General features: G+C 37.4%; 1 protein-coding gene and 1 non-coding gene across 4 annotated transcripts; both read right to left on the minus strand.

Annotated features, from left to right (window-relative positions):
* Positions 1-631: 631 nt before the first annotated feature.
* On the minus strand, positions 632-733 carry LOC119470740. The gene has a single exon (XR_005199704.1). It is a non-coding gene; the product is annotated as a small nucleolar RNA U13 (small nucleolar RNA).
* A 3,514-nt stretch (positions 734-4,247) lies between these two features.
* YOD1 (YOD1 deubiquitinase) lies at positions 4,248-13,373 on the minus strand. Of its 3 annotated transcripts, none has more exons than XR_005199649.1 (3): positions 11,823-12,338; positions 8,125-10,849; positions 4,248-4,258 (listed from the first exon to the last, which is right to left on the minus strand). XR_005199649.1 is itself a non-coding variant. In XM_017525511.2 (3 exons), the coding sequence occupies exons 1-3, from the start codon at positions 13,371-13,373 to the stop codon at positions 10,146-10,148; spliced, it is 915 nt and encodes a 304-aa protein (XP_017381000.1). In that variant the 3' UTR covers positions 5,176-10,145. The 3 variants fall into 3 exon arrangements, 2 of the variants coding, with proteins under 2 accessions (XP_017381000.1, XP_017380999.1); XM_017525511.2 differs by lacking the exon at positions 4,248-4,258 and adding an exon at positions 13,323-13,373 and having other exon boundaries at positions 5,176-10,849; positions 11,823-11,982; XM_017525510.2 differs by lacking the exon at positions 4,248-4,258 and having other exon boundaries at positions 5,176-10,849.
* Between the last annotated feature and the right edge of the window lie 325 nt (positions 13,374-13,698).

Raw genomic sequence — 13,698 nt, forward strand, 5'->3', positions numbered from 1 at the left:
TCTCTTCTCCACAGGGCAGTTAAAGTAAAATTCGAGGAACATCACTCTGATGTCTTCCTTAAAATGCTTGACTATCCTCCCAATGATCTTAGGATAACTTTATTCCTTTACAGGAATAAATTTTGTTGACTTCATTCATTCACATGTTTATTCATTCAACTATATATTGAATGTCTACTATATATCCAGCCCCTTATTAGGTGTTGGGAATACAACAATAATGAAAGACACAGCTAGTCCCTGCCCTCGTGGGGTTTATAAATGAATTATGGGCACAAATATAAAATAAGCAAATAAAACCTGATAAATATGAATTAGAGTAAATGCTTAATATCACTTATAGATGCCGCAAATCTGGATCCTTGCCTGCTTCTAATACTTTATCTCATGTCCCCTTCCCCTGTTTATCATACTATGACCAGACTAGTCTGAAAAATATTTCATTTCCTCCTGCAACATCATGTTTGCAAATGCTATACTCTCTATTTTTATTTTTCAACTGATTAGTTCTTATTCATGCTTCAGATTTCAGCTTAAATGTCATCTTCTCAAAGTGTTTCCCAGGTTCATCAATTTTAATCCAATTTTCCAATCCAATTATTCTTTTCATAGCATCTGTATTTATTTTTGACATCAGCCAGGTAATGTGCTGACGTCATAACAAGGCTCAGTCATCACATCTCACACATGAGGGCAACACCCCGACCATCACACTTATGAACTGCAAAAGGATCTCATAGCACTTGTATTTTTATTTCTTCAAAGTGTTGTTTTGTTTTTTTTCCCTTCAATGTATACCCACCACCTAGGGAAGTTCCTGGTATGACATTAGCATTCAAAAATGTTTATTAACTGAATTAATATTGTTGCAATCTTGAGGTATTTGACACCATATTTTGCAATAAGTAAAAGCTCAATAAGGATTTGTTAAACCATTTAACAATCTTCAGAGATAAATTATTAGTTTAGCTGTTTCAAGCCAAATTCAAGATCACTTTCTTGGTCTTTGTTGTAAGAGTAAGAAAAACAAGGCTATATCTTTGGATGTGAAAGGATGTGGTAAAGAGGGTAACTTTGGCAGTATGTCAACATAATGCAAAATCTGCTCCTTAGTTTTGTAGATTGAAAAACTCAATTTGATCAATTAACTCCATAATATTAAAGCTCTGGGAGAAGTAATTCAATTCAATACAATTTGTTGGAGAAAGATTTATCAACCCCAATACAAAACAGTTAAGTCATAGTGGAAGAAAGTTTGGAATTCTAATAACTATAAAATTTTGTCCATAATTAGAAAGAGTAATTTTGTGAAATTTCCTGCATAATAGGCTCTAAAAATTGATTGTTATTCCATAAGAAATGATATCTCTATTTAATTCAATGTAAATATCCAACAGAATGGAAATGAACTGTGTTAGAAAAATATTCATGGTTACTTGATAAAGTGCCTTTTCCCATTGGACAGTTCTAAATAAACCCTGACAAATTCTTACTAACCTCTTCTTCCCTCCATTGTTGACAGAAAAATTATTACATCATTTGTTTCATACATGATATTTCCAAGAGTACATCTTTAAAAAAAAAAAAAGATTTTATGGTAGTGGTTTCTTGATTATCATAGGAAAGGTGCTGCTAAGGACTTCCACTTCCAGGGATGCTGGACTAGGTAATTCAGACAAACTCTCCTGCTGTTTGCAGTGGAGAGCCAAAAAGATATTGAAGAATTTGGTAGGCACTAACAACACAGGCCTTGATCAAGGTGAGTACAGAGGTCTGGTGTGTTGTGTCCAACATCTGAGGCCAGCCACTTTTCCTCTGGAGACATCATTTTCCAGAATGGGTGGCTGAGATGCTGAGAGGTCGAATGGTGTTTCTGACAGCTTAACAGAACAAGAGGCACAGGGATTGGAGTCCAGGGTCCACCAATGGATGTGCTCTAGTGAACCACACTCACTGCAGGTTGAACCTCAGAGAGTGGCAGGCACCACATGAGTGGGCATGAACTCTTCCATCACTGGTGTGGGGCTTACAAAGTTATGGTGATGTCTGTACACTCTATGAGAGAGGTAAGGGTTATCAGGAATAATTTTGTCTATATTTTCTACTTAACTTTGGTATGGATTTCAAACCAGACTCCTGAGTCAGCAGCAACTCCAAACAACTCCAGATTAATCGTTTTTTAGCTTACTGCAATGATTCAAGAGAACCATCTTTAGGGTTTTGGAACATGGCCAAGTCATTATGACATGTGGTCCAATACCTTAAGATTCACTAATGAAGTCCTCCAATTGAATACAGAGAAATGCCATGGGAATCAGATCAGAAAACTCCACTTTGTGTATGGAAGGAATTCTAGGAGGTCAAGAGGGCAGAGAAGTTAAGAGTGGCAGCTAGTAAAGCAAAGAAAGAGAAGACTATTCATTCTCTGAGAGCTATTAATAGTTTCTTAGAAATTCTTGAATTTTAAAACACAAATGAGGAAATCATAAAAGTTTCAATGAGTTTAGAGAAATACATTTGTGCCTTGTTTTCATCTGGTAAATATCCTCAAGATTTATAAACAAAATAGAGACAAAGACAACCCAAGTCAGAACAAAATAGAAAATATATTTGAAATGCCTGCTTTTCCATTCTTGAATGTCTCATTCAGGCATAGAGACATAAGATAAGCATAGATACTTACTCATGCAATAAGTATATACACTTTGCCAAAAATGTAAGTACTGCTTTGCAGCCTTCGCCGCATAACTAAGAGCACAAGCCACTCTTTTTCAAGCTTTAATTGGATGGCAAAGAGGACAGAAATACTACATTTTTCTTTTTGTAGTTATCATATAACTAGCATTTAAAACATTTTTTTTTTATTATACTTTAAGTTCTGGGATAAATCTACAGAATGTGCAGGTTTGTTACATAGGTATAAATGTGTCATGGTGCTTTGCTGCATCCATCACCCCATCATCTACATCAGGTATTTATCCAAAAACTATCCTTCCCCATGCCTCCCAGCCCCCGACAGGCCCCGGTGTGTGATGTTCCCCTCCCTGTGCCCATATGTTCCCATTGTTCAACTCCCACTTATGAGAACATTCGACGTTTGGTTTTCTGTTTCTGTGTTAGTTTGCTGAGAATGATGGTTTCCAGTTTCATCCATGTCCCCGCAAAGGACATGAACTCATTCATTTTTTATGGCTGCACAGTATTCCATGGTGTATACGTGCCACATTTTCTTTATCCAATCTAACATTGATGGGCATTTGGGTTGGTTCCAGGTCTTTGCTGTTGCAAACAGTGCTGCAGTAAACAAACATGTGCATGTGTCTTTATAGTTGAATGATTTATAATCCTTTGAGTATATACCCAGTAATGAGATTACTGGGTCAAATGGTATTTCTGGTTTTAGATCCTTGAGGAATTGCCACACTATCTTCCACAATGGTTGAACTAATTTACACTCCCACCAACAATGTAAAAGCATTCCTATTTCTCACATCCTCTCCAGCATCTGTAAGACAGATTTTTTTTTTTTTTTTTTAAGATGGCAGGGACCTAATGACTTTTATCACTGTTTCTCATAATGCAAAAGAACACCTCCATTACTTATTTTTTTTGATATTATGGTATCCCTTTTCATTCTTGTTAGGTTTTTAATGTAATTTTACTTTGCAACAACATTCATCCTTTTTTAGTCTGAGTTCTTTCCTCTAGGGCCTCAGAGAATAAATCTAATTCATCTTTTATACATTTCCCAAAATTGGAAGTTAGCTACCATGTCAATCTGTTTCTTTTTGTTTTCCTCATTTCTTCAGCCTCCACGATGGCCATCAAACCTGTTTTTCACCACATTTCACATGCAAAACCCACATTCAAACCTCCAATGCAACATGACCAACATTAAGACTACTGCTTCCTTTTTTTCTGCTCTTTCAAGTATTAAGATGGCACTATTTTTGCAGCCTAAGCCATAGTACTTTATTGGGATCAGAATTAGAATTAAGTGCCATTGCTACACCTTTTGTCAAATCAACTATAAAGCCAGGTTTTCCCCCATGCTGGACTCACATAATGGATTTAGAATTCAAGGCCAGGACTTCATATTTAGGAGTATTCAATGTTAGGGTTTTTCAGCTTGTTGAGATTTTTGAATTGTCATTCATTGTTCTACCAGTCTTCTCTGGATTTACATTATCTATAAATTTAATAACTATCGTTAAGTAGTGAATGACAATGAATCGCATGTGAAGCTAAGGACACAAAACTGGTATAAACCCTCAGAGATCTCTCCCAAGTGATTAATGGTTCATTTGAACAACGATGGTGATGGTCATGATTCCCAAGCTTTTTTTTTTTTTTTTTTTTTTATCATGCATTAGAATCGCCTGGTGGGCTTATTGATTGTTGGGTCTCATCAATTTCTGATTTCCTTCTGAACATTTGCATTTCTAACAAGTTCCCAGGTAATGTGATAACTTTGAGAAGCATTGCTTTATGGGCACAATTAATTATTCAATAAGCTACCATCACATGACTCACACAGTTATGACCCTTGTGATCTGAGGTTTGGCTTGGCTTATTCTTATGTTGGATGCATACTGACCCCCAAAGATGTATTTTATGCTGCTGTACAAATTGATGTTATTACAGTTCCACCTACATAATTTGTAAGCTTTCAATGAGAAAGAATGGGTAAGTAGTTCAGTTTAGTTAGGGGACCTAACTCTGGCCAATTCTAATAGCCCCAGTGTTGCTTCAAATACATGTTTAAATGTATTGTTTTCAAGTTCACAAAGACTGCAGTCTATTATAAAAGACTAAGTTCACAAAGTTCACTAAGTTCATCTAAGTTCACAAAGACTGCAGTCTATTATAAAAGAAATATTAAGCCTTTCCACATTGACAATTTGTCAGCAACAAACATTGAATTACAACTTGCAGGATTTGATTTAGAAAAAAATTTTAGTTAATGAATGGGAATTTTGCATGCCTTTCGGTGTTAAGGAGAAGTACCTTAGTTTCTCCTATCTCATTCTTTGAGTCCACCTAAAGGGTGATATTTGGTAGATTTTGGTACCTTAGTCAAAGATGCAGTCTAACAGCTTTTAATAACAAATATGCAACTTGAGTAAAATAGCTGTTCACTGGCCCTCTGCCCGGATCCCAAAATATACTCAAACAACGTTTTCACTTCATTTATTCTTTTGAAACAAGTCACTTAATACAGCATTTAGATATTTAAAATCATACACCTCATAAATAAAATCAATGCATCTTAATGACAATGGCAAAATCACGTAATTGTAGAAAATGAAATTAGACATCTTCCAGGTAGCAGCAGTGCATTAACGTTAAAAAATGCTGGCAAATAGGCAAAACATTTTAAAACAAGAAAACACTGTCCATCTTCAATAAGAAAAATATTTTTAATGCTGTTTTGCTCATCCCTACTAATTTTTCAAGTCATATTCTAAAGTTCTAATTTGACAGTCTTTATTTGTGGCTTTTCGCATCAGGAACCTCTGTCTCTACTGCATTAATACAGAAACTACAGGAATATTATTCTCTAATCCTTTTCACAAGCTATCCATATTTATTCTGTATTTAAGCCGAATTCAAATTTTTTCAAGGAAAAATACTGCTTTGCTAAGTACCTATTTCCTGTAAACAGCTTGAGTCCTGAATGGCACCAACGTGACTGGAAAGCTGACAAAATTAGGTCCCCTGGTCCTTTAAGTAACTTATGGGCTACACTACATAGCCTATACCAGTTTATAAAGTCAGTCTCATGTATAGCAGAAACTCTGAGCCGAAGATTATCCTTTCTGTTTACCTACAACTTAATCAAATTATATTCTCACTATTCCTAAACTTGGTTAGTAATTTTTAAAACCTAAGTATAAAAGGGCATTATGGCAAAATGCTTATAATTAATGGTTTCACACTTTAATGACAAGCTTTTTCACCTATGGCCATGCTACATTCTATGCCAAGAAATGGGGAAGAAGGGTTGAGTTGACACAAAGGCATTGCTTTAAAAATGTTTGGAAAAGCATAATTCATGACTAGGAATGCATCTGATTTGACAATCTCTTCATTTTCAGTGCTACCTTATCCTCTTGGCCCTTTCCTCCCTTCACTCTAAAATACCATGAGGGGCTTACCAACCTCCTTTAAATGTGTATGAATCAGGACTTAAATCAGCACCCTACAATTCAACATCAATAATTCTAAGTCAAATATTCAAAGGACTGTAAGCAAAATGCTAGCTAATTCTGAGAAAAATAAACACTCTGTCACAACCAGAAACATTTTATATTTTTAAGCTAAATAAAATGTGCTGAAATATAAATTATAACACTTCATAAGAAAACATCTTCAGTTAATAAACTAGCTTATTCAAATCAAGCGTTTCACTTTGGACTTAAAATGATGTCACTTGTATATGACACTTTTAAGGCCTCTGACTCAAAAATCAGCTTCCTTAAACTAAGTCTGCTAGGAAACAAACAAGTTTTAAGGATCTAATCTTTTAGAAATTATCAGTCATCTTTGCACTACAAGGACAAATTTGAATACTGCATTGTACAATGAATAATACAAGATATTCACATTATAATAAGTAACATTTTTAATGCTAGGGCACAGACTGTGCTCCTAATAGTTACTGAAATTGAGTTCTACTGTTACCAAAACACCAGAATGTAGTGCCATTAGATACACTATACACTGATGGCAATGTCTGATTAAGAAGAGCTGATGGTTAGTAGGTCAAGAATCGTACTTTAATGTCCTTAATTAGATCCCTAGAGGGCCAACATGTAAACTTTTATTTCATTTTTTTAAAGTGCTGCAAACAAAATAAATGTGTCTTGACACATGAAAGAACATAATTCTTAACATGTTTAGGAAGGCCACCTGATTTGTCAAAAAAAAAAAAAAATTGCTCTGTTGTTTAATCTTGCATACTTCCCATTGCATTTTTTTTTTTTTTTTTCCAAAAAGACATAAGAAAACCATGTTTAGCTAGGGCAACTTGCAACACTCACATTTTAATCCCTACAAAGGAATAAACTAGAGAAGCAAGTTATACATGGGCATTTAGGGACACAGACAAATTATATAGGTAGATAACATAATGTTAGTTAATTCCTGATTATTCTTTTGCTGGGACTTCATGGAATAATCAAGTGGCATGACTACATTAGTTGTTAATAACAGGGTCAAACTGACCAGCAGTCAAGCTTCAACAGCATCACTTGACTATGCTAATTTCATGGAAAACAATTAAGAAATCAACCATGAACCATTAGCAAAAGATGTAACACACTAATGTCTTCACTTGGCTAACACATTGCAAAATTTCCAGGGATATTAATTTTAGCTTCTGAAATCACTTCGGGCAGGAGTGAATCTTCAAAGCACTACACCTGACGTTTAATCCAAAGAAGAGTAACAGAAAGGTGGAGTAAGAAAGTGAGGTCTTTTTTCACTTTGTCACTAATGTAAACTGTCCTCGTTAAAAAAAAAAAAAAAAAAATTCCTGTATGGCAGGCAAACACTGAATGAACAGGAAGAATAATTTCATTCTGCTCTAGTACAAAACTTAAGACATTTAATCTTCCTGAAAGTTTTAAGTCCATAGATTTTCAAAATTCCCAAGATGAGAATTTACTCCCATTAATAATTTCAAGAGTTTAATAAGCAGTTTAAAAAAACGCAAATTCTGAGGCTTACAAGCTTGAGTTTAGAATGAGCAAAGGTTTAGGTTTTTAATCCTCAATAATTCAATCACATGGCCTGCAAATAAACCTTCATCTTGAATTTTCCATGATCATAACACTAAAGTACTAGTGCTGAATTTCAGCAGATGATTAGAGTAATTTTTGAAAGGAATGTGACTTAGTATCAGTGTCCAACTGGTAAACGGACAACCTCGGTAACAGATAAAACAGAATGAAATAAGGTCTCCTGAATAAATACTTGACACTTAATATGTAAACAAAGCACTTACAATGAAGGGGTTTAATTCTGCAAAATATCAGTGTTCTATTCCTTTTCATTTGTTAAATTTACCCACTATAGACAATATATACTGAATTTTAAAGTGACGGAAATTTATGTTGGAACATATCAAAACATGCCTGGCACAGTATAAATTACTCAGTAAATATCTGTTGCATGAATAAACTTGTAGATCTAAAGCTGCAGTAAGCAAATGTCAAATTTGTCTCCTGAAGTAGCAATGGAAGGCAAGCTTTATGAGTAATGATGCATAAAGCTCAAATTGATGGTTGTTGTCTAGTGGTATATTCTTATTTTACAGTTTTAAATTTAGTATTTTCTGGGAAAAATAAAAAAGATGCAAAACCAAAACCATCCAGACCAGATATTTTCAATCGTATTAATTTGAACATGATTGCCAAACATTAAGTATCATAAGCTCACAAGTGCTATTTTTAAGGCTCAGTAAAATAGAAAACTAAACACTTTTAAGTTATACTAACCATAATAGCTTATACTGTCTAAAATAACTATGCACACAAAAGGTATTCAAAAAATGTCATCTGATGATTTCAAACATATTTTGTGAATTGTTCCTTAAAAGTACTTTTTCCTATATTGTTCAAATGTTCCTTAATTTTATATGGCCACCTTCACCAAGTGAAGTGCTAAAAGTAAAGGTCAATTTAAAAACGTCTGCTAGGAAGATATGCTGAAAAAGAACTAAGTGCTTTAAAGTATACCATTGATACTCTGAGATACTTAATAAAAAATAAGACCAAAACAACAAAACTTCACAACATTAAGCCTCTTCACATTATGTGAGATAATACATATTATAATTTAGCATCCCTGATCAGAATAATTAAGAAAAGAGGTAGAAAACTTTATCTGGAAGATCTTGTAGTGAAGCTGTTTTAGAGGGTGTGCCTTGCGGATTAGTCCACCAAGCAAATGGCTACACATCTAGTATTAGGAAGAAGCAGAATTCTGAGAAAGCTGCATAAGGCAAGGATTTAAAAATTTTCCTATTTTGGAAGTGAAACAAATTCATTCAACAGCATTACTCCAATTACTTTAAAAATCAAAGTAAAAGATTGCAGATAAGCAAAGTGCTAATTTGCAGGAATGTGGAATTACTTAACATAACATTAGTGGAGGGATAAAGCCAGCAAAAAAACAAACACTGTTTAGGTATGCGAAAAAATCTTACAAAAACCAACCCAAAGCAGAGCATTATTACTTTAGTTGAAAAAAAATTTTTGGATAAAGTGCTCTTAACAAAAAGCTGAGAAAACTAAATCCCTCCAGACAAATCGTTATGCAAATGAAGGAAAAACTGAGCACTCAAATTACAAGGAATTTCAATTAAAAAAATACCTGCTTAACTTTAAAATGTTATCCAATGTGACAAAAACCAATACAAGAATTGCATTAAAACACGAGGCCAACGGTCTTTTAAAGCTTCAGTAAGCTGCTCAGGCACCTTTTCCCTCATACATTCTACTTTTTATACACTAGATATCTTAAACAGGGCACAATCAGTTCCTGTTTTGTGATAACATTCTCAAGGATGAAACTCATCCCTGTAAAAATTGCTTGTGATGTACTTATCAGTGGTTAAGCACACATTTATAAAGTCTACCAAATTGCAATATAAAATCAGTTTGGACAATTCTGAGTATCTTCATTTGATGAATCAATTCATAATTTAGAAACTTAACTCATTCAGAGTTTTTAAAAGGACTCAGTTACTGGAGACACTGTGGTAAATGTCCAGTGGCCTCGCAGGCCTTCCACATTACCCAAAATGTGATGTTTTCTTCTAAAAGGTAAAGCTGCTGGGTGCTAGTTTATAATACTAAATCTCAATCTTCAGGTCAGTGTCAGTAGGCAGCAAGGATCACCTCTGTCACTCCAGCAGAAAGAGGCATGTATGTACAGTCTACCACTGTAGACACACATCTGTAAACTTGCACACTAATTTTAATCCTAACAAGGAATTTCAGTGTCTTAGTGGTGTTAAGTTAAAAGGATGGTTCAAGCATTGTGTCCTTTTGTTCTTTAGGGTTACAATAGCTTATTGGAAAAGCCAGAGCCTTCTGGATCTGTGAGGTAGTAGGCTTCAACCCTCATTCAGGCATAGATCACACTTCTCCAAAGTTGGTATGGCCTGTCTCCTTGGCATGTTCCCTTGCTTCTGCTTGTCCAGTTAATCCTTTCTGACATACCATGCATCTCAGGGTGAAGCGGTTGACATCAGTAAACTGTCTCCTTTTTCTAGCTTCATCTGCTAATTCCAGTGCTTGTACAAGAACAATATCATCATTAGAGGAGAAAATGGTCAGAGGAGGTGTGTCTGGATCAGGGAAGTTTCGCTGAAGTGGATCATAGTGGATGCCATCATAAATAAGCAGAACCCTTTTGGTATATCCTGCATCTTCCCCAAAACGATCAATTCTTACTGTCTGTGTATCCACTACACATATTTCACATTGGTAAAACTTGGACAAAATTGATATCTCTATTGCTCCTCCCCAAGTGTCATCCCTTTTGATCCAGTCACAGTACTCTTGATTTGTTTTTCCCAGTATTGCCTCACTATAGAAGTCTGGGTCACTTGCTACAATTTGTGCTATGAGGCGTCTCATCTCAGGGGCACAAGCTGGATTCAAGACTCCTCCTTCAACGACATAGTACACACTGGTGAAGAGGCAAGAGTTGTCTGCTGGGACCACGGTTCTGGCAAGCACAGGCAAAGTTTCCCTGACGTAACTAGAAGCACCATGTTTAGTAAGTGAAGGTGAATTTTTGGGCCTGGTTTGGTCTTCTTCAACGATCAGCATGTCACCTGTTAAAAAAAAAAAAAAAAGAAGAATCCAGAACTGCAGAGAAATTACAGATGAAACTGAGTGTTCACTAGCCAAGTCTGTAAATTACAAATTGAAGGAGTTAAAGCATAAACTGGGGTTACTAAGAAGAATACAGCTTTGCAAATAAGTGACCAGTAACAATTTTTGTTCACTGAATTTTCATGAAGATGAAAAAAGAACAAAAAACACTTCGGGTTGTATCCCAATTTAGTCAAGGGGCCTGGAGTATACAACTTGAGGCTTACTTAAAAAGATATATTCAAAAACAAAATTTCATTTCCCTATACAGTATCTTACAGAAGGTGCTCACTACAGAGTAGGCCGCTAGGGGGTTCTCCTTCTCCGGAAACGTATCTACTCTATTGAGTGTTTACAGCGTCCTTGATACAGCAGCTGAAAGCTTTTAATTATCAACACTGATGTTCAAGTTTTAATATGCCACAGAAATAAACTGCTCCTGGTTAGAACTTGAAAGGGCTTTCAGTGGGTGTTTAAAAGCTAACTCTAAAATGAGTAAGCCTGTCAAACGAAGCATCTATGAAGGCGACTCCAAAAATGAACCAAGAAAAAAAATATCCTGCACCCTTCAGACCTGATCGATGATATAGAGAAAAAGAGACATAAATAAGGACAGGGAAAATAGGCCCTACTTCTTTTTATTTTTGTGAACGCCGAGGGAAAACAAAATGAGATAGTTTCAAAGCCGACCAGAAAGCGGATTGGGGAAGGGGGACTTCAAGGCTGTGAGTTGCTTTTCAAGCCTGTGTAAAGAACAGGAGTTGCTAGAAACTTGCCCCGGCTTCCGTCAGAGTTCTCTGTTCTTTGATCTATCCTCACCCCTGGTCTCAAAGCCCCAGTTGACCCACAGCCACCGTAACTGGCTTTCTATTCTCTCTCACACCCCTCTCCGTCCTCCCGGGACTTTCCCTGGTCCCTGCCCTGATTCCTTACCAGATTGGATGGGCAAGTCCTCCAGAATGGTATCCCCATTGCTGAGATCCAGGCACTCGGGAGGGTATCCGACTAGGATTCGCTGACCGCCGGGGGCGATCCCGGTGATGGCGGCAATTTGGCCCTGGAGTTCCCGCACCCGGGTCCGGTTGGACAGCCCCTGCAAAACATGGGTGCCGTCCTTGGCCTTGCAGCGGAGCCGCCACATCGTGTCGGTCCAACTGCCCACAGGCCAGACACCCGCGGGGCCAGCTTTGGTCCCGGCAGCAGATTGAGAGAAGCCGCCGGGACAACCAGGCGCCGGGTGGACTCCAAAATGGCGACCTTTAGCGGGGCCAAACATCGCGAGAAGTTGATGGTGGTTCCAGTTCTCGCGACGCTTCGGGCGCGGTTTCTGCCTTAGCACCTTAGCAAGCGCGAACACTTTTAAAGTGATAACAATTATTTTCCCCACCCTCAGAACGAAGATGTAAACCTCCGTATTCCTAAAGGACCACGGGCCTTGCTACCTGTAGAGCGAGTGAGGTGCCCTCCGCGTGGGTAGCATATATGCTCAAAGAGGAGGGCGGGGGAAGGAGTTCCTGAATGAAGCCGTGGAGATTGGAATGTGACCTTGCACTTAATGAGGTCGGAAATTATTAAATCGGGTCTTCCACACTACACCCAGACTACACCAGGAGAAACAGAATCATAGTTCACAACGCGAATGAATGCCAGGAATGGTCAGTGAGTCAAAGGACCAGTCAAAAACAATCATACTTGTGACTAGAATCGTGGCTGCATTAAACATTGACTCATTGGAGTTTCAGGGGCCAAAGGACTGGCCTTTCCACCTCCCTGAGACTGTGCTTGAAAACGTCTATTTGCCACATCAGAAAGCACAGTATGAGGTCAGCATCTGGGCCCAGGACAGTTGCCTCATTCAGGTGGTGGCAGTGTAAGGAGGAGTCATGAAACAAGTGTCATCAGATTCCAGTTCAGTTCCTGGGCATACAAATATGAAGACTTCATTCCTGCCTTCAGTGTAACAAGTATTCATTGCGGTTGAGAGAGAGGGTGGAGTGTGAGACACACAGCCACTGAATTTCAAAGCAACGTGATAATGCTAGATTACGTGTACCTTTTCAACCATGTATGCCTAGAACCCAGGACTGTGCCTCATAAATAATAAGTGTTCAACAAATACTTGCTGAATGAATAAAGACAGAGTTGTACAGACACAGAGAAGGCAACTAGAGCGCTCTGGGAGTTGTAAAAGCCTCAAAGAGGAGATAACTATTTGAACTTTAGGAAGAATGAATTTAATTCCTAGGCGAAGGAGGAATAAAGACATCCCTGAATTTATATTTGTCTTTTCCAAGAAATCCATACTCATTGTTCTTTATCGAGCCGGGATCCAGACAGCAAGTACCACCTGCCTACAGTGGGCTTGTCAAGCATCAGACGGGCCTGCTGGGGCAACTATGAAAAGTGTAGTTCACGTGGAGTGTGCAAATTCACCTCCACTGTAAAAGACTTCGCTTCTGAATAAATTATATGTAATCTTTCCATCTTTTCACACCTCTAATGACTCAATTTTTTTTTTTTTTCTGGTGCAATTTTCCTCCTTCGTTCTTCAGGACGACCACCACAGATGATACAGCCTGGGTTGGGGGCAGGTAGGAGGGAAAGTAGGAGTGGTTAGAAGTCCACTGGGATGCATGGGTGGGTCCAGGGACGCTTCTGGTACAACGATGAGAGTAGTTGATTCTCTTAGGCTACAGCTTCTGACCTGTGGAAAGGGATATGTAAACACCTTAAGGTATAATCGGCTCAAGTGTTGTGGCAGTTTATTCTAGCAAAAACATCTTTATAAGCCTATGTTCCCATTTAGGGA

The sequence above is a fragment of the Cebus imitator genome, unplaced genomic scaffold (genome assembly GCF_001604975.1).
Source record: "Cebus imitator isolate Cc_AM_T3 unplaced genomic scaffold, Cebus_imitator-1.0 Scaffold38, whole genome shotgun sequence".
Lineage (NCBI taxonomy): Eukaryota > Metazoa > Chordata > Mammalia > Primates > Cebidae > Cebus > Cebus imitator.

Coding starts and splice junctions, on each gene's coding strand:
- YOD1 (XM_017525510.2), bottom strand. CDS start 12,165: ATGTTTGGCCCCGCTAAAGGTCGCCATTTTGGAGTCCACCCGGCGCCT. Junction 10,850..11,822: donor GGACTTGCCCATCCAATCTG/GTAAGGAATCAG, acceptor TTTTTTTAACAG/GTGACATGCTGATCGTTGAA.